This window comes from Callorhinus ursinus, unplaced genomic scaffold, assembly GCF_003265705.2.
Source record: "Callorhinus ursinus isolate GAN/ISIS: 27379988/994484 unplaced genomic scaffold, GSC_fseal_2.0 scaffold13, whole genome shotgun sequence".
Classification (NCBI taxonomy): domain Eukaryota; kingdom Metazoa; phylum Chordata; class Mammalia; order Carnivora; family Otariidae; genus Callorhinus; species Callorhinus ursinus.
In genome coordinates, this window is record NW_027397075.1 from 3,266,385 (window position 1) to 3,286,896 (window position 20,512).

General features: G+C 51.7%; 1 protein-coding gene across 4 annotated transcripts in view; it reads right to left on the reverse strand.

Moving 5' to 3' along the window:
* The window catches only part of ABCC1 (ATP binding cassette subfamily C member 1 (ABCC1 blood group)), a 129,584-nt gene that overhangs the window by 68,326 nt on the left and 40,746 nt on the right, over nt 1–20,512 (reverse strand). For all 4 annotated transcript variants that reach the window (XM_025855509.2, XM_073899457.1, XM_025855508.2 and 1 more), the window contains exons 4-7: nt 16,797–16,934; nt 15,465–15,590; nt 4,546–4,607; nt 3,158–3,289 (exon numbers count right to left, since the gene is read on the reverse strand). In XM_025855509.2, coding sequence (XP_025711294.1) covers nt 3,158–3,289; nt 4,546–4,607; nt 15,465–15,590; nt 16,797–16,934 — 458 coding nt within the window. The remainder of the gene's footprint in view (nt 1–3,157; nt 3,290–4,545; nt 4,608–15,464; nt 15,591–16,796; nt 16,935–20,512) is intronic.

The following is a 20,512-nucleotide window of genomic DNA, read 5'->3' on the forward strand; positions in this document are numbered from 1 at the left end:
GCTTGTGTTCTCTGTCAAATGAATAAATAAAATCTTAAAAAATGGTCACCCCTTCCTTAAGCACGTTTTCTGCCCCCCCCCACACACACACACAGCTTTATTGAGGTATAACCGATGTATGCTCAATTGCACATTTTGGGAACATACGAATTGATGAGTTTTGACCTATATGGATACATACACCTGTAAAACTGTCCACAAAATCAAGATGGTAAACATATCCACCCTCCCACTCCCCCACCCCAACAAGGTCTGCCAGGGCCCCTCGGTAACTTCTCCCTCCCACCTGCAGGCTGTTCTCTAGCTAAGTGAAGAGGCCTGGCCACAAGGGGCCACACCAAGAAATCCCAGCTGAGAACAGGACTTTCCCTTCGCCCACCATGTCCACAGGGGTTACAGGTGCCAGATCTGGCTTGTGCCTCTGGAGACAGAGCGAAGGACCCATCTGCCAGTGACCCAAGGCAGTGAACCCCCAAGATGAGAACCCCTAAAGGCAGAGGTATTGAGAGAGCCAGTGCCTCTAGGGGTGGCCTATGTTGGAACCCGAGGAGCCAGGGCTCACCCCGTCCTCCCAGGCAAGATGGGAATGCCCAGCCTGGTTCCGCATCCAGATGAATCAACGCAACTTGTATGGTATTACCTGCCCAGGGTTTACCCAGGACCATGACAGGGCTTCTCAGATGATGTTTATCTCAGTGAATTGTCAGAAAACCCTCTGAGCAGAAAACAGAGGCTCTGGGGCATTAAGGGACCCGAGGCACAGCCCCTAAGGCCCCCCACCCTGGTCTCCTTGCCCCCCTTCTCACTTTCCCCAGGGCAGCTCCACTGGTTATAAAACAAAACTCAGGACAGTCCACTGGCCCGCATAAAATCCACCTCTGACTTCTCACCGCATTTAGGATCAAACCTGAACTCACTAGCACGGCCGATGAGATCCCTACAAAAGCTTCTCCAACCTTACCTCCTTCCATTCTGCCCCTCACACACTCCACTCAGGCCACCCTGCCCACCCCCCACCCCCGCCTTCTCCATAAGTACGCCAGCCTCACCTCTACCTCAGGACCTTTGCATGAGCTGTCCCTTCTAACCATAAAGCCCTTCCCACACATGCAGCTCATTACCTCCTTCAATACGAACTTCTGCTCCAATGTCACCTTGTGAGAGGCCATCCCCAACCACAGCGTCTCTATCAGCTTCCTCAGCCACTCCTGTCCCACCTCCTTGCTATAATCTCCTAAAACCTAACACTCTCCAAAACTTTCCCCGTCAGCGTTATGTTCGACTGCCGTCCTGTCTGTCTCCTATATGGAATGTAAGGTGGCCCCCAACAAGGAGCCTTTTTGGTGCCACTTTCTGAACGCAGAGGGCTGAACAGACCACACAGTAGCAGGAGACATGAAATCTGCTGAATGAATCAGTTAAGGGCCAGGCTGGGGATAGACCAAGGCTTCTTGTTCAAGCGTGGTCCTCCTTCCATGGAGCCTCTGGGGCAACCTCTCCCACACCATCTGCAGCAACCTGCTTATCAAGAAGGATGCAACCGGCCAGGCTGGGAATAGAACCAGGGAGCCACCTCTGCCTGAGAACCTCCAACTGGGTCATGGGCACCAGATTCAGGTGGAGCTCTATGTGCACGGAACACCACCCATCTCATGATGCCCGCCCACAGAGCCTGACATTCAACCTGCCTCCCCTAAGACAACGTCTCCTGTGTCTGTGGCCACCCCGAAAGGGCCACCAGCTCAGCATCACAAGGGCCTCCACTGGTGTCCTAGTGGCGAACAGTACGAATGTCCCCAGTTCCCACCCCCCAAGCCAGGCCTGATAGAAGAAGATCTATAACCTGGGTGTTCTGACAACTGGACCTCAGGTCCAAGGTTTTTCTCCTGGAAGGACAACTGCTCTGTGGGAGATCCAACACACCAGGCTGGTCCCACTGGCAGCCAGTGCTAAGAGGTCAACAACAGGCCCACCCCATAAAACCGCAGGAGTAATGACAGCCACTTTTGGTTCTGCTCCTACTACCAACCTCTTCCGTCCCCACGTCACTCACAAGTTCTCAGCTGCCTCCTCGACACAGGACACACGCCAAGTCCAATGACCTACCCTCCTATAACAGCCACTTTACTTTCTTACCGGCACATAACACAATGCTGTTTCATATAACTGAGGACGTCTTAGATTTGATGAAATCAAGTATGTGCTGGGGAGGCCCTGGCCTAATTCCCAAAATAACCTGATGACAGATGTCACGTGATGGCACGCAGCTAACAACGGGAGGAGTGTCTAAAATGCAGGATACCTTGGCGCCTGGGTGGCTCAGTCGGTGAAGCGTCTGCCTTCAGCTCAGGTCATGATCCCAGGGTCCTGGGATGGAGCCCTGCATCAGGCTCCCTGCTCAGCGGGAAGCCTGCTTCTCCCTCTGCCTGCCACTCCCCCTGCTTGTGCACATACTCTAATAAATAAATAAATAAAACATCTTAAAAAAAAAAAAAGATACATAAATAAAATTCAGGACACCAAGTGTGAGCCATAATGCAAACTATGGGCTCGGGGGTGGTCATAATGCATCAGCGTAGGTTCATCACTTCTGACAAACGCCCCATTCTGCTGGGGGACACTTGATAATGAAGGAGGTGATGCACGTGTGGAGGCAGGGGGTACACAGAGCGCTCTGTGCTTTCTGCTCTAAAAACTAGAGTCTATTTTATTCTTAAATCCAGCACAGTCAAAAGCACCCTTGGTGGGGGCTTCTTTGGCAGAACACCTGCTGAGGGGCTTGGTGTGTTGAAGCCAAAACAGTGAGAAGAGCAAGAACTCAGGATGCCAGACACTCTCAGTGAGACAGGCAAGGTGGCGCTGTCTTGGGCAGGGCGGGGTCGCACGCCCCAGGCACGCACTTGCCGAGGGCCCGAGCAAACGGCATCAAGAGCCTCTCGATGCACATCTTTCGCTCTTCTTGTCCATCCACTGCTGAGCTACATGGAAGACTCTTCCTGGATCTCGCAGATGAGCCGACCGTGGCTGGGAAGAGTGAAGCAGCTCGCCCAGGACCATGAAGCTAATAAGAGGTGACGCTGCCACCATTCTGTGGTGGCAGGAAAGGGGTGACCGCGTGGTTTTAGGGAGCGCCAAGTGGCAAGAGGCTCACACTTACCTTTTGGATTTGGCACACTCCTTCTTCCAGTTCTTTACCAAAACAGGCACAACTTGTTCTGATGTGTCCTCCTTATTCAGGGACCAGAGGTCAGTGCTCTCCAGGGGCTGGCGGTAGCCCCGGACCATCAGCCTGGGGCCAAAAGAGCAGGGGGTAGGCGATGAGAGTCGGGAGGAAGAGGACCACAACCCTCGCTGCCCACACCCACTGCCACAGATGGCAGCACGCACTTGGGAAAATCGCAATACGCAAGGGACATTTGGGCACATTATGTCATCACTGCTAATTCTGTCAGGTCGTCCAGGAAGCCCAGCTTCATTTTTTAAAGACACAGAATATTCCTGATACAGCTTTTACAATGGCTCCCATTTACTTTAAAAAAAAAAGTTTTCAAGACTCAGGGGCAAAGCATTAATCATTGTCAAATCTGAGTGATAAGTTCATTGAGCTTGATCAGACTAGTCTTTCTACGTGTTTGGACACTTTCGTAACAGAGAGTAAACCCATCATTTTAACTTGTTGTTCTGAAATAATACCAAACTTACAGAAAAATCACATGCATTGCACAAAGAATTCCTACCTCCCGCAGCTCACTGCTAACATTTTGCTACATCTGCCATATTATTCTGTCTCTAACATCAACATACACATACAGACTTTTTTTCTGAACCGCTTCAGAGTAGGCTGTAGACTCGACACACCTGCAGCCCTCAATGTTAGTGTGAATCCCCCCCAAAAAGGGGGCATGCTTTCACAGAAGCCAGAGAGCGATTCATTAAAATAAGAAATATGAGCAAGGATGACATGACCTGCGGACCACACTCAAATGACCCCAACCGCCCCAGAGATGTTCCTTAACTGTTAATTTGAATAATATTTAATTTTAAAAAAATGTGCAAAGTTTATAAAGACAAGGAACCGTGCTTATGGGGGGAAAAGGGATTCATATAATCTTGGGTAAGATGCTGACAATGTGCAGGAAGAAATGTGCAGGCAAAACGGACAAGAGAGCTTAAAATGAGTGTTGCCTCAGGTGTTTTTGGTTGTGGATCTATGCATGTTTCTCTTACCCACATTTCTTATGGGGCACGGGTATTATTTTACTAATGGCAATTTCATTTCTCTGAAACAACGCCAACAACCGTAATTACACTGATGTTAAAAAAACAAAAACAAAAACCCAAATCCAAAAACCAACAGGGCACAGTATCTAAGTGCCCCGGGTGAAGCCATGCACAGAGGTGCAAGCCGTCTGTGGTTCGCATGTCGAGTCCGTGCACGCGGGCAGAGGGTCGGCGTCTAAGCCCCGGGCCTAGGGCAGGCACGCTCAGCACACGGGTGAGGAGTGACGGAGGGACAGCGGGCCCGACGCACCGGCCTGGCCTTACCCTGTGATCCACCAGAAGGTGACTCTGGAAAGGAAGGAGGCGCTGGATTCCGGGCAGGGATTCTAGTGGAGAAAACACAGAGGGTGGGAGCAAACAGGAAATGATCGATTAAACTTCTCATCTAGGCCAGTGCTCAGCAACAAGCAGCTGAGCAGAGCGGTCTTACTCTCCAAAGGACCAGCAGCCACTGCACACCGATGACTCACCCCAGGAGGGTTTCTCTCCCGATCCCCAAGAACCTCCCAAGAAACACATGGCAGCTCCCCAGTTTCATCCAGGAAATATTTCCTGTCTACTATGTGCAAAAGTGGTATAGTGTGCCACTTACCCACCCTGCATTATATTCATTCCAACAGCAACCCGGTGAGCGTGGTGCGGCCCATATCCCCCCATGTTACCCCCTTCATTCACTGATTGCATTCATTCAGCACATATTGTCTGAGCACCAACTATGTGCCAGGCACTCTACAAAGTGCTAGCATTATCCTATATCCTCACAGAACCTTACGAGGCTGGTAATTACTATTATTTCTGTTTCATTCATTCCTTCGACAAACATTTTCTGAGCACCTGCTACGTGCCCAGCACCATGTATATAAATCTAAGCAGACATAATCCCCGCCTTCAGGAAGCCGTTTGTGTCCTGGAGTAATAGTAATATCTGCTAACTCCTCTACGAGCTAGCTCTGTTGTAAGTGCTTTACACAAATCATCTCATTTAATGAGACCACCCAGGAAGTAGTTAAAAGCATCATCCTCACTTTGGAGCTAAAGAAACAGACGAGCAGAGGGACCGGAATGACCTTGCCAGGCTCCCCCAGCTAGAAGCAGTGGACACAGACTGGGACCCCTAACAGGGTTCAGAAAGAGACATTAATCAAATGGTCCTATGAGCAAACACAAAACCACAAGTGCGATGAGGCTCGTCCCCTGAAGTTAGGTCAGGATACCGGTGAGGTCATTGGTATCTTAGTGAGATCACAGCAGGAGAGCCAATAAGCGGATGGAGGCTGATCCAGCTGACAAAGGTCAGAGAAGGAGTCCCTGAGCTGGGGTCCGACAACTGACTAAAGGATAACAAGGAAAGGGGAGGAGCAAGGCAGTCTCAGCAGTGAGAGCATGCGTGCAAAGGTCCCGTGGCAGAAGGGAGAATAACCTACTCTGGGAATCAAGAAGGGGCTGAGCAGTCCACACTGGAGGCCGTGTAAGGGATTCTGGTCTTCATCACAAGGGCAAAGGGAAATCATCAACACATTCCAAGCAAGCTCTCAAAGAACCTCTTTCCCAGAGGCACAGAGAGGAGCTCCAACACACATACACACACATGGAAAAGGGATGTCAACATGGAGCCTCTGAGACCACACACAAGGGCTGACTTTCCACGCTGATACATTCAGGGCTATATTCTGAAATGCACGTTTAGTGAAGGGGTAGGGGTCACCACGCAGTGTTGAGATCTCTAACAGAGGAGACCGCTCCATGTTCCAGCATTTTTCAGAGACGGCCTTGGAAAGCCCAACTAGCGCACACGTTCTACCACAGTGGTTTTCCATCCAGGCTGCAGGTGCTTTAAAAACAACACCGTACCTGGTCCCCACCTCCCAGAGATTCTGATCAAGCTAGTATGGGGTGGGACCAGTGCATCAAGTTTTTATGTTTGTTTTTTACCTCCAGAGTCTCCTTGGCAAAGTGGCTTGGAAGGCAATGTCCCAGATAAGCTTCGAATGTCTTGTCACACCTGTTACCATGGAAGCTAAAGACACAAAGCCTCAGAAGCAACCAGAAGTGGCTCCCAACTTGCCCAAAAGGGGACGACGTGAGCCACATGATGTCAGGATAGTAAGTAGAAGGGACTGTGACGATCACATATGTTTAAAGACACAATCTCACAATGACACTGAAAAAAAGAAAAAAAAGGGCAACCCCTTGGTGTCGTTCATGAAAAGACACATGTGAACCAAGCTGCTATCTTAGAAAACAGAGCAAGGGCAGGAGAAAAGCATGTCCCCACCTTTTCTAAATGAACTTCACCACAGGGTGACCAAAGAGATGAGGGGAAGTGTCTTTGCATAGAAACAGTCCAACCGGGGCGCCTGGGTGGCTCAGTGGGTTAAGCGTCCAACTCTTGATTTCGGCTCAGGTCATGATCTCAGGGTCATGAGATTGAGCCCCACATAGGGCTGTGCGCTGGGCATGGAGCCTGTTTGAGATTCTCTCTCCCGCTCCCTCTGCCCCTAGGCCCCTCCCCCTCTAAAAAAATAGTCCAGCTAATAAACAAAGAATGAATGAAAGAACATTAAGACAATGCGCCATTTTGCAACCAGAGCGGATTACTGGAATACTTGGGAGTTACCCAAGGATTATTATGAATGCTTTTAGGCCAGAGACTAGTGTCACTGTTCTATTGTTTAAAGTCCTTATGTTCCAGACATTCTCACTGGGGAGAGCTGGGTGAAGGGCAGACAGGAATTCTACTATTTCTGCAACCTTTGGTAAGTCAAGTTGCTTCAAAATAAAAAGCTACTAAATATGTTTAAATCCCTATCTTTCAGAGATATGTATTGAAGTGTTTACACATTGGGGGGAAGAGTAAAGAAAGAGTCTGTGGCAGTCTATTATACGCTGCTACTTCCATACATATGGGGAAGCTTCCATCATAAAAGGTTAAACGAAAAGCTTCGCCAGTGACGCAAACATGCATCCTGGGCCCAAAACCACCGGGCTCCACTCTGGGGCCACAGGAGGTTGTCAGGAGGTTCCCAGCCCTGCCTGCACCAGAGTCCAACCAGGGGAGCTTGCTGAACATGGGTGGGCCAGGGTCCCACCCCAGACCAGCTTAAATCCGTACCTCTGGGCTGGGGCCCTGGCCTCAGGACATTTTTAATAAGGAAATCAGACGCTGTTTGCCTCAAAGACCTGTGTTCCAAACCAACCTAAAGCAGGTAAGTAAGTTCAGACTCTGGAGCCAGGGTTCACATCCCAGGGATGCCATTTTCTCGCTGAATGACCTGGGCAAGTCCCTCCACCTCAAAGCCTAGGTTTTCGAATCTGGGAGATGGGAGCGGTGTGTGTCTGGCTGCTCAGCCTACCTCACACGACTATGAGGAGGGACAAGTGAAATGAGTCCATGGGACTGTGCTGTAAGCTGGAACTTTCCCAGCCCAGGGTGGCAACATTATTCGAGGGGGAGGCAGGGGCATTTGCTCTGGAGGCTGGTGGTGGGTGGGTTATCAGGTCAATTTCAAATGGACCTCAACTGTAGCCCAATTCCACCCCAGTGTGAAAAGGTGGGGTTCCAGTGGGGAAGGGGAAACGGAAGAGGGTGGGGCACAGCTGACAATGAACTCATTTATTTCTTGAGCAAATATTTAGGGAGGGCCTGCTTAGATGCCAGGAGGTAGCTAAGGGCTGGGGACAGAGCTATGCATGAGACAAGAAGGCAAGGTCCCCACCTGATACCACTTCCCACCAGGGGAGGGGGAGATGGACAATTAGCAAACCGATGGGAATAAATATTTAAGTATCAATGGGAGAGTCACAACAAAGAAGAGAAATGAAAGTGCCAGAGAGGGATGGGGGCCGGGGGCCTGCTTATGCGTGAGGCAGCAAACAGCAAGGAGATCAGAGGGAGGCTCTGAATCCCAGTCCTGCCACTTACCAGCTGTGGGACCTTGGCCAAGTTACCTGGTGCGGAGATTAAATGAGATGAAGCATGTTATAAGATTCCTTAGAATAGTACCTGACACAGAGTGAAAGCTGGAAGAAACGGTATTAAGAGTATTAATGCCAAAATCCGAAACAGAATAATAACGTCTTCTATTTCTCGCAACCCCACGACACACCAAGCACCGTCCCAGGTGCTTTACACAAGGGTTGGCAAAGAAAGGCCCACAGGCTGGCGGCTTGTCAATAAGGTGTGACTGGCACACAGTGATGCCCGCTCGTTTACATACCATCTACTTTTACATATTGTCTGCTTTTGAGCCACGACGGCTGAGGTGAGTAGTTGCAACACAAGCTTCAGGGTCCACAAAGCCAGAAACATTTACTGTCTGGCTCTTTACAGAGAAAGCTGGTTAAGCTCTGCTCACATCAGAGCTCACAACACCCTGAGACGGGTCACTAAGGCAGAAACCAGAGCTTAAATGACGGCCCTTTGCCTCCAAACCCGGTCTTCTTTCAGTCTTGGCATCGACATGGAGCATCTCTGTGCGAGTTACAAACTCTGCACAGAGATGCCCAGCAGAGGGGCAGCTGGGGGCTGAGATGCAGCCCGGGTCCAGCTCAACAAGACCGCCAAGTCCTATGCCTGTGAGGGGCTGCATCAGCCTGAAGGAGGCAGGGCCGTGCCCAAATTCATCCACCCACACGTGGTACATTTTTTTCTCATTTGCAAGGAGACACGGTGCAAACAGCAGGATGTTAAGCACATGCACACAGGAGAGGTCCCCAAATCCTGGCATTCTCTCAAAATCTGGCAACTCCAGCCACGGGCAGGAAGGAAGCAACCTTTTGACTGCGGAATCGAAGGCATCCCACCCTCCTAGATACAAATGGAGCCATACCCCTGAGACCCTAAGAAACGATAGCCCAGAGGGAAAAGATTAATCCTTACTCTGGCCAGGAAAAATCCCAGCTGTGGCAAGAAAATTCTCCCAGCAAACGCAATGAGATCGCATTATTAACAAAAACATTTCACAGTTTCTAATTTGCACGCTCCAAGAGCTTTGTCCAATTCGCCTCCTCCCTCCTTGGCGTCCAAACAGGGATTTTCATATTACGAGAAGCCACATCACACTGAGAGATGTCACACCGAGAGACGGCCCGCGTTGCCAGCACAGAGAAGGAAATCTCTTAAGTTGGAGAGCTGGTTTCTGGAAGTCCCTATGTGACGTCGAAGGAAGGCCTTATATGATCACAGACAACTCGAATTCTCAAGTAGTAGAGAACTGGTAACTAAAGAAGGAAAACAAAGGGCACAGGTGCTGGATGAGAACCCAGAGGGCATCCCATTCAACCGAAACCAAGCAGAACATTCTCTAAGTTGCCAGCTCGGGGCCTCCCAGCCACTGAGGCTGGAGCAGAGTAACTCCTGTCCCAGGAAGGAGGAGACTTAAATAACGGGTCCCCCATTCACTCAGAAAGGAGAAAAATTCAGACAAGCCATGGAGGAAGGGCAGGGGGAGAAGAACGTCTGATATACGCAACATAGAGAGAAAGCTACATTCCTTGGCATCTGTACCTGGCACTGGCCGATTTGGCCAGAAACCATGTGGCTTAAACCGATTTGGTACACGAGTCCCAAGCACTGGTTCTTTAAGGATGTGTCATTCATGAGCTCATACCGGGCAGTTTGGGGACCTTGTCTGGGTCCTTTGGCACTCTGGCCTTCTTGTCACACATTCTCAGGGTCCCCACACCTCTTTTCTGGTGTTAACTTCTGCCTTTTTTGTTTGTTTGTTTCCAGCTGGCGAACTCCCACTCTGCACTGCCGTCATGCCCAGCAGTAAGGGGGGGGGTGTGATACAGTAGCACAGCTTAGGGCAGGGGTGCTCTGATGTGGCCCCCCATCACCAGCAGCCACGGTGCCTGAGAAGTTGTTAGAGAAGCAAAGACTTGGGTCCCACCAAGACCTACTGATGCAGAACCTCTGGGGGTGGGGCTCAGCAGTCCGTGGTTTACCAGGCCTCCCAGGTGATGCACACTCAGCTGTGCTAACCCAGGAGAAGGGCTTTTGATCCTAGGCAAGACCCTTTACCACTCTGGCCCTCCATACTCGCATCTGTACAATGAGGGGAGACTCACAGTCCTGCCTCATCGAGATGCTTCGAAAGGACTAAGTTAAAAAACAAAAAACCACAACACCATAGAGGGTCACTGTGCGGGCGGCTCAGCCTCCCTCCTAACCCACCTGCACCATGGGAATGGCTGTGTGACCAGCCTCCCTGTGTCCCACGCACCCTCCTCCTTTCAGCCGGTGGGGGGAGGGGAGGGCGGGGGGAGGCGGGTCCTCCAAAACACCTCCGACCTGAGCGTGTCACTCCCCACGCTGAGAATCTTCCATCGGCTCAAGATCTCAAGTCCTCATGGTGACACACAATCCTACCCTTGATTCTGCACGCTCGGCTCCTTGGCCCGTGCAGCCCAGCCAAGCAGACCATGCATTTCCCAAACACCCACAAGTTCCTATATATGGCTGGATCTCTGCACATGCTCGGTCCTCTGCCGGGAGCACCTTCCCGCGCAGCCTTATTGGCCTGTCCAATGGCCTCTCATTTCTTGGACAAAGGCCTCTCCTCAATAGTCAGGTTTGTTCATTTCAGTCCTCGGAGTCTGGGTGAGCACCAAGCACCACCTGCCCCCACCCCACACCGAATTACTAACGACCAACAGCATAAAGGAGAAAAGCCTTCAACACAGAGTTTATGATGCTTTCATAAACAGTCCAAGCTCCTTGGCTGCCTCTGGGCTGTGCGGGGTACAGACTGACCAGGAGGGGCAGCAGGGAACTTTCTGGGGGTCCTGGAATGTTCTAGATCTCAACAGGGGCTTGGGTGACTCGTCTGTCAGCAAACATCAAATGGTAACTTCAGATTCAGGAATTTCACTATGTAAATTCTGCTTTAAGAAAATCAGACAGAACTGTTAGACAGATACGGAACTCTAGCTCGTGGTTTGCACGGTGAAGTGTTTGGGGGAAGGATACTAAGGATTTCAAAGTAAGTTTCAGATACCAAAAAAAAAAAATTAGCCGGTCGGCTGGTCGGCTGGCTGGCCGGCTGGTTGGCCAGATACGTGATCAAGCAAGGTTAGCAAAATGTTAACTGTGAAATTGGACTGGTGAGTAGATGGGTATTCACTGTGTCATTCTTTCAACTTTTCTGTGAGTTTGATACGCTCACAGCAAAACATTGGGGGGAAAATATATTCCATATTTATGGACAGGGCTAAAAATACTTCTTACGCCAAATGAGCTGCGCGATTTTCCTGAATGGGCTAAACCAATGCTTTTCAACCGTGAACCACCCGTGGATCTTGTTAAAACGAGACTCTGACCCAGCAGGGCTCAACTGGCCTAAGACTCTGCATTTCTAACAGCACCTGGGGAATGCTAATGCAGCTGGTCCGAAGACCCCACTGTGAGAAGTGGGGGGGTCTACGCTAGGACCACATTTGCCCTTGACACCTCCAAGTGCAAATGGAAACACCCTCCTGCACCCGCCCCACCCCAAGCAGGAGCCTCGGGACCAGCAAGCGGAAGGATCACTGGCAGGGACCAGACAGGAACCGCAAGAGAGCCCTGTGAGGCTTGGTCAGCCACTCCCAGATTCCATGCAGCCCAGGGCCTGGAGGAGAGAGGGGAGCAGCCCCACCAAAAAAACCAAGGCCAGAACAGACGTCTGAGTCATGCAAAGGGCACAGGGCCAGCTGGGGAGGACGCCGGCTTCGGTGACTCAGCAAGACAGAGCCCAGAGAAGCCCAGCACTGCCGGCTCCCGCGGAGGCCCCGCCTGACCCAGGCCACCCTGGGGGCATGGCTGACCGCTCCCTCCGAGGACAAGCAATGATGACCACAGCTCTGACCTCAGGAGAGCAGCTGGGGCTAGGCAATCCGCATTTCTGGGGCTCCAGTGTGATGCAAGCCCTGAGGAGGAAGGGGACACAGGCAGGGAAAGCACCTAACAGTGTCCCTCCCCTGATCACAGGCCTCAGATCCCAGTGGGAAGGGGCTGCGCCAAATGGAGCCTCCAAATGGGGCCACAACCCATTTTCAAGAAGGGGGCACTGAGGTCCTGAAGGAGGAGGGACTTGCCTGACGTCACAAATCTAAGTCCTAGACCCTGATTCTCAGGCTTCCCAGGCTTCCTCGCGACAGGAGTTACACGGCTGTTTGTCCGCTCGCCCGTTCGATGGCTGGCCCCTGCAAGGCCACAAGCTTCCTGAGGGTACCCCGTAGACTGCACTGTCCAAAGACGGCCAGACATCATGTGCCATCCCACAAGCTCTTCTTATGACGAGACCTGACCTCTTCCCCATCTAGAGGTGGGGGCTGTGTCCCCACCCCCCGAACCCAGGCCGACTTCCGGGATGGCCTCCACTGAAAGAGTGTGGCAGGAGTGACACTACAGGATGTCTGGGACTGGGTCATAAGCGGTGACACAGCTTCCACCTGGCTCTCCGTCTAGGAACACTCACTCTCAGATGTGAGCAGCCCCACCGTGACGTCACCCAGGCCACCAAGACATGGACTGTCAAGTCCATCGGAGGCTCGGGCCAGGGACCAGCGCTAACCACCAGACACGTGAGTGAGGGTGGCTACTGTCAGAGAGACCCCCGCGGGGGAGCCTCCAGCTGGCCCGGGCAACACCCAGGACTATGAAACCTAATAATAAACTATTGTTTTTTGGAACCAAATTCAAGGTGGTTTGTCAAAGAGTCATAGATAACTGTAGTGAGGCACGAACTACATCGACTTCACACCCTGCTGTGTCCCCAGAACCAAGCACAGTATCCAACAGATGCTTAATGAATGTCTACTGAAGGGCTAAAAGGAGCCCAGGGTCTACCCAACCCCAATCGGAGGCTCCTCTTCTGTGACACCCTGTTGCTTCCACCATCAGATCCAGGGTGTAAAGGTAGGGTCTAACAGGCCGACCATCTTCTCTAAGCTTAGATTCCTCATGAAAAAAAGAACGGCTGGGCACAAGAGTCAGGGTGTCCCAGGCCCCGGGTGTGGCAGAGCAGGCCCCAGGCCCCGGCTGCTGGGAACACAGAAAACACAACGGGATGAAGAAGCCAGCTCTGCGAGCACCCGGGCAACAACCTAAAGGAACTTTATCCAAATCCCCAGAGGGAACCAGAAATCAGAAACTCCCTCCCCCATAGAGCACCTGAGACCCCGTCCCCTGTGGAGGGTGGCTTTTCAGGTCTTACAGGCAAGCTCCAGGCCGCCCTGCCAGCTCCTCTCAGGCTCAGCTGACCCTCAGAGCAACCCGGGGTCTGCAGTCACTCGGGTGGGTCTGACTTGTTCTGCGTGCGCTCTCCAGCTTGAAAGCACAGCCTGACGATTAATAAACGTTTCCTGATGGGGACAGGCCACGGCCATGTACACAAACACTGAGGCACAGGAGACCCCCAGCCATAGACATCTGAGCCCTTCCTCCGTGCCAGGCGTGAGCTGGGATCCAGTGGGTGTCCCAGGCATGGTCGCTGCCCTTGTGAACTTTATACACACGCAAACACACACACGTGCATAAGAACACACGAATGCACATATGCACAGACACACTTTCGAGCAAACATGTGACCAAAAATATATGCGCGTGCACACATACAAAAACCTGCACACACACCTAGCATGCACACACACTGCAAATTTCTCCAACACCGCTCCTCCTTAAGCCGGGAAGTCCAAGATTGGGGCCTCTCAGTACGCACACCAAGACACTGGTTTCGAACAAACATGTTGGCAAGTGTCAACCTCCTCCACGCCAATTCCCCACAGGTGCCTTCACCACCCACAAAGGCAGCCTCGGCCTTTTGCTGAGGCGCAGGCCAAACCCAACAGAACCACAGCAGCTGAAAACTGCTCCTGCTGCAATTTCCCCCGGTTAACAGCTGACTAACCACAAACAAAAGCGTCAAATAAATGCTCCAAAGCTTCCCCTCCCACTCAGAATAAAACCCAGTGGCTCAGGCGAATGCAGGCAACTGTCCCCACATGTGAGATGCCGTGTCTCAGCCTCTCGCTGTTCCAGCCACACTGGCCTTTCCTGCGGCTCCCCTGACATTTCATGGCAGCTCCTTCCCCAGGGCCTTTGCACTTGCCAGCCGTCTGCCTGGACCCCTCTTCCTCTTGCTATCTGCTCAGCTCGCTCCCTCGCTCCAGTGAGGGTTTCATGAGGGAGGCCGGCCTTCCCTGATGGCTCCTATCACTTCGAAACTACCCATGACCTTCAACCAACATATCAATTTCCTTTCCAGGCTTTCTTCTCCTCCTCAGGATTTACTGCCACCTGACTGATAATACTTGGCTCCTGGGTTTCTGTTCGTCCGCCCCTCTCCCACCCACCCCCATGACGACGCAGGCGTCAGTTGGGCAAGAACTGCTTTATTCATTGTCACAGTCCTGTGCCCAGACAGGGGCCTGGTACGTGGCACTGGATGGAAAGAGGGAGGGAAGGAGGGGGAGAAGGAGGGAGACGGGGAAGGAGGAAGGAAGAGAGGGAAGCAGGGAGGAAGAACAGAGGCAGCCGTGGTAAAGGACTATGTCCCCCTTTATTCCATCAGCAGGAAGACTGGCTGTTTCCCCACCCCACCCACTCAAATCCCCGGGTACGTACAGGATCTCCAGGTGCCTCCAACGGACAGAACAGACCAAGGGTCTCCAACTCAAATACCCCAGGGGCCACCAGGCACAGACCGTGAAAGAAGGAAGCAAGACTATATAACGCAAGAGGGAGCGGTGGGGACTGCGGTAAAGTAGGGCCATGCGCCCCAGCTGAGGTCAAACCGCTACTGTAGGGGATAATGGTCCGAACACTGCCAGAACTTCTCATTTTTCTAGAAAACCTGCATAGTTAGAATTTATGGGAAATTTCCTAACTTTTAAATGTTTGCTCACGTTCTAAAATCACTATGGCAATCAAATGAGAAAACCTACATGCCTGCAAGACACAGCGGTTTACAATTATAAATTCGATTCCCTCAAGTCCCCCCAGCCACAGCTAAGCCTCTATTTTTCCATCTGTAGAGTGGGATGATGATACAACCTCTCTCTGGGCCCTTGGGGAAGATGGAATGAGATCCCAGATGGACAATATTGGCACAGAACAGATGTCTAACCCACGGGAGCTTGCACGGTGCGATATTTTTCTCACACGCGCGCGCGCACACACACACGTCTCTGATCACACTTACGGGGTCGTGGATGGTTTCAGAGAACAGGGGCGGTCGGTCCGAGAAACAGGACAGCCCAAGCTGCATCAGCACGAGGGAAAAGTAAATGTAGAAAGTGACATCGCGAAACACGTTGATTTCAGCATCCTAAACGTGAGCCGAGGAAGGAGGAAGAGAAGATCACTTTCTGAAAGCAGCCTGCAGAGGCCGGGGTGGGGGAGCAGGCTGCAGACCCAGAAACAAGCTCTCCTGCCCTGAGCTACCTCCCCCAACAGGAGAGAGGCGGTTACATCACGGTGCGGTCCCCGATACCCCGTGAGGGTGGCCCACGTGCTGAGGGGAGGCTCGGGCGTGGGAGTGAAGCAGGCCCACATTCAAGGCCTGTCTCTTCGTACCGGCCCCCGATGTTGCCAGCTCACTCAACCTTTCTGCACTTCAGTTTCTATAAACGGATCAGCGATTCTCAGTCGGGGGCGATGTTGCCTCCCAGGGAACACCCGGTAATATCTAGAGACATTTCTGTTCACCGTGACTTGGGCGCCACTCCTGACACCCAGTGGGTGGAGGCCTGGGATGCCACCCCCACCCCCGAAACATCCTACAAAGGTCAGGACAGCCCCTTACGACAAAGACGTCTCAGGCCCAAAATGTTAATTAGTGCTGAGGCTCAGAAACCCCATGAGAATAACTGTGAGCCATCAATAGGATTACTCATGGAAAAAAAAAAAAAAAACTTCGTCCCTGCCTGGCACCTTGGAAACATGACCTCAATACAGGTCAGCTGCCCTGAGTACAAAGACCGCCTGTACTGAACACTGCAGGTGCTCAATAAATGTTCAAGATACCAACTAGCTTGAAGGTGGCAGAGAACAGCAGGGTAGCGTCTAAAAAAGCACGCTCCTCCAATTTCCTGGGAGCGGCGTATGGCAGCCAATGTGAACCACTCCTCAGCCAGAGTGGCGGCTGATGGCACCGAGGTAACACAGGGACGGGTATCGGGCCCCGCAGGGGGGGCAGCCGCTCTGCAAACACCACTCCCCACTCATCTCTGTTCCAGACTGACAGTAACTAGAGCTGACTTGCCTTGCTGTTTACTACCGCCAGAGGCTCAGAGGGCAGTGTGCATTTGCCTGTGGCTCCCATCCCTGGGCCCCTGAAGCTACCTAAATAAGTGGAGCCCTGAGGAAAGAAGGTTCTAGAACAAAGGCTGGATAAGCTAGGGACATCCCTGGTTAAGAAGCTGGGCCCAGGCAGCACCCATCCTCTGGTTCCCATGGCGACGTAAGCGGGAAGGAGGAAGCATCCCTTCCAAGGGGCCGCTGCGGGAAGATGTGGAATAAGACCACCACTTACCTCTTTTAAGGCAGTCATGATTTTGGATCTCAAGATAGCAAGGGCACACAGTAGGGCTACAAGCCAGAAAGTGAGCATGATCCCCGAGGACTGGACTCCCTTCCTTCTCTCGAGCTGAATCAAAAAGGTAGCAAGCAGCTGCAAGAGAGAAGCACAAAACAGGATTTGTCAGAAGACCAAGCCCTAGGCCCCCACAGTCCTGGAGGATGTCAGGCCTGGAGTAGGGCTGCCCTCAGCTCAGTGGTACCAAAAGACAGCCTGGGGAGGACCCAGCTCCAGTACCAGCCCTGCTCTTCCCTTGCTGGGTGACCCTGGACAAGGCACTGACCTCCTCGGAGACTCCGAAGCCTCTAACTATATAGCATGTAACGTGAAAGGGGTGGGAATTTAAGGAGACTACGTATAGATGTGGGACAGGATGGCAAGAGTCGGAGGGAAGCTCAGTTTACAAGAGAGAGGCACACTTTTTCCTGAATGCATGGGCATCGCTGAGTGCCAATAAAACTTTATTTACAAAAACAGGCAGTGGGCCAACCCTTCATTTACAGGTACTCCCAGCCCTGACAGAGACTAATTATTCTCCTCTGGGCAACAGTGAAGACTGGTCTCTTTCATAAGGAGATGAAGGTTCTGTCATCTGCCTGCATTTATACATCTCATCTGCAGGAAACTTTATTGGAAGGACGGCGGGGGGGGGAGGCTGGAATTTTCTTTTATTCCTGATACCTGAGGCTCTTACTCCATTTCGCACATGACTTAACGATCAGGGGGAGAAAATAATCGAGGAGGAGGGGAAAGAAAGACAAAGAAGGAGAAAGGTCACAGTCACTCCCCGGACAAGCAGAGCTGGCCTCCCGAGGCCCATCCCCAAAGCCGGTCATGAGCCAGACTTCTGAGGCGCTAAAGGTCACCCACAGTACCTGCCCTTACTCCCCAGAAGCATATCCACCCGTCTTCATCCATCCTCCTTGGGGGGGCCCCCTATCTCCCTCACTCTGCACATCTAATCCATCAGCAGCTCACACTGGCTCTGCCACCAGGACTGATCCTCAGTTTACCCACCACTCCCCCTGGCCCCAGCCCCCTCCCCTCTCACTGCATGACCCCATGGGCCCCCCACCGGCCTCCCAGCTTCCCCTCTTGCCCCAATAATCCAATCTGTTCTCCACTCAGAGGCTACAGTCGGCTTTTCGATACGTAGAGCCAGACATGCCACACCCTTGCTCCAAACGTCTCCCTGTTTTAACCCGGGGTCCAAGGACAGGCTGTGGCTAGAACCCAGAGGTCGGCGAACTTGGATGGGAGAACAATTACATGCTCGCTTTCACTCAAATCAGCACCATCGGTCATTGAGTGAAGGTAATAAACTGCACAGCATTAGCAGTACCTGGGGCTCTGTCACCATCAGAAATCATATCTAAAAATATATAGGTGAAGATGTCTCCCATGATCACGTACGGTCATCACGACTTGGAAATTAAGAAGCATTCCTACTCGGTAGATCTTGATTTGAAGTACACAGATATTTTTCCCTTGTTTTTTTAATCTTCTGCTAACTGTGTTTAAATACAGTTGGTTTTCCAAACCCAGGGCCCTGCACCTGAACAATGGGTAAACAATGTGTGGTGAAACCATGCCATCAAACACACAGAGCAACTTAAAAACAAACAAACAAAACACCTCTGGACACACACAAGGCAGCTGAACTGCAGGTCTGAGAAGTCAGTGTCACACAGCCCCAGCCAGCATGGTGCCATTCATGTGACATTCTGGAAAAGGCAAAGTGATAGGGACAGAAAACACACCCACGGCTGCCAGGGGATGGGGGTGTAGAGGGAGGGGTTGACCACAAAGCGGGGGCAGCACGAGGGAACATTTTAGGGGGATGGGACTGTTCTGGATCTCAACTGTGGAGCTGGTAGTTACACGACAGTGTGGGTTTATCACGACTCATGAACTTATCTTTTTTTTTTAAAAAAGTGAATTTTACACCATATCTAAATTACACCTCAAGTAAAAACAGGGATGTCATCACAAAATCTTCATACATGTGTGTATGCTGGGTTTCCTTTGCGATCCTTTGTATTTATGTTAGGAACACGATCCTCAGACCTGACTGGCAAAGGAGAAAGGGGCCCATGGCACAGAAAAAATTTTAGAACCCACGTTTGGGAATGTAAAACAAAACCAAACCAAACCAAACCCACTCACCCTGAAGCTCAAGGTCCCACGGGGTCAGGCCTTTGCCCTTCTTGCTGTCCCCGCTCCCTTCCTTACTCCCTCTCCTTCAGCCACACAGGCCAACCCCCCCCATTTCTCCCTTTGACCCCAGGACTTTTGTACATGCTGTTCTCTCCAACTGGACAGTCCTCTGCCCCCAGACTCTTCAACTTTTTAACATCACGCTCACCGTTTAGCCTCAGCTTCATCACGCCTTCCTCCCTAGCCCCCAGACCAAACACATTCGTCAAACTTCACCCCTGTGGCACTTTGCACAAGAGCAAACACTTTGCGCCTTTTGGGGGAATCATTCGTTGAGTATCTGTCTGCACAACTGGACATACGCTCCATGAGGGCAGGAACTGTGCCTATCCTATCTCCAATTCCTGGCAATCTGCTGGCTGCTCTCATCCCATAGTCCTAGTGCCTGTATATCCCTGCCCCCGGGGGTGTAGAGAAAATGTCACTGCAGCATGAACAGCAGGGCCAACCCTTCACTCCGTCATGGAGCCCACAGGGGAAGAGAGACACTGAGGCTCTCACAGGCCAGTTCACCTCTTAGCTAGCCCAGAGCCTCAGATGGCATAAAGCCCGGTGACCCTCAGCTCATCACACCTGGGTCCCCAGCATCACAGACATACTCCTGAATGAAGAATCAAAAGACCGGGAACAGGGAAAATTTAGGAACCATGAGCCACTCCAGCCAAAACCAGTCTGCCTTTACACCTTCTTGCCCAAATTTCAGGTCAGCAAAGTCAAGCTCTTCATTTGCCAACTCCCTTGACACATTTATGGAGTACTTATTACATGCGAGGCACGGTGCCCGGCTATGGGGACAGAGAGGTGAACAAAGGCCACAGGGAGAGCCAGGTTTTGGCAAAGAACCCCACAAACAGTGGAGCAGACCCTGGGGTGTGAAGCCGGTTCTGCCCCTTACTGGCTGTGTGACCCTGGGTCAGTTCCTTCACTTCTCTGTGTCTCAACGTGCTTATTTATGAACATAGGAATCACGGGCAAAAATCCCTAAATGAGTTAATATGTAAAGGGATCAGGACTGGGGCACCTGGGTGGCTCAGTTGGTTAAGCAACTGCCTTCGGCTCAGGTCATGATCCTGGAGTCCCGGGATGGAGTCCCGGGATCGAGTCCCGCATCGGGCTCCCTGCTCGGCAGGGAGTCTGCTTCTCCCTCTGACCCTCTTCCCTCTCGTGCTCTCTATCTCTCATTCTCTCTCTCTCTCTCAAATAAATAAATAAAAAAATCTTAAAAAAAAAAAAAAGGGATCAGGACTGTTAACAAGTACAATAAATATTCACGGCCCACAGGACGCCTGGACAGCTGAGTCGGTTAAGCAGTTGCCTTCGGCTCAGGTCATGATTCCAGAATCTTGGTATCGAGTCCCTCTTCGGGCTCCTTGCTCAGCAGGGAGCCTGCTTCTCCCTCTCCCACTCCCCCTGCTTATGTTCTCTCTCTCTCAAATAAAATCTTAAAAAAAAGA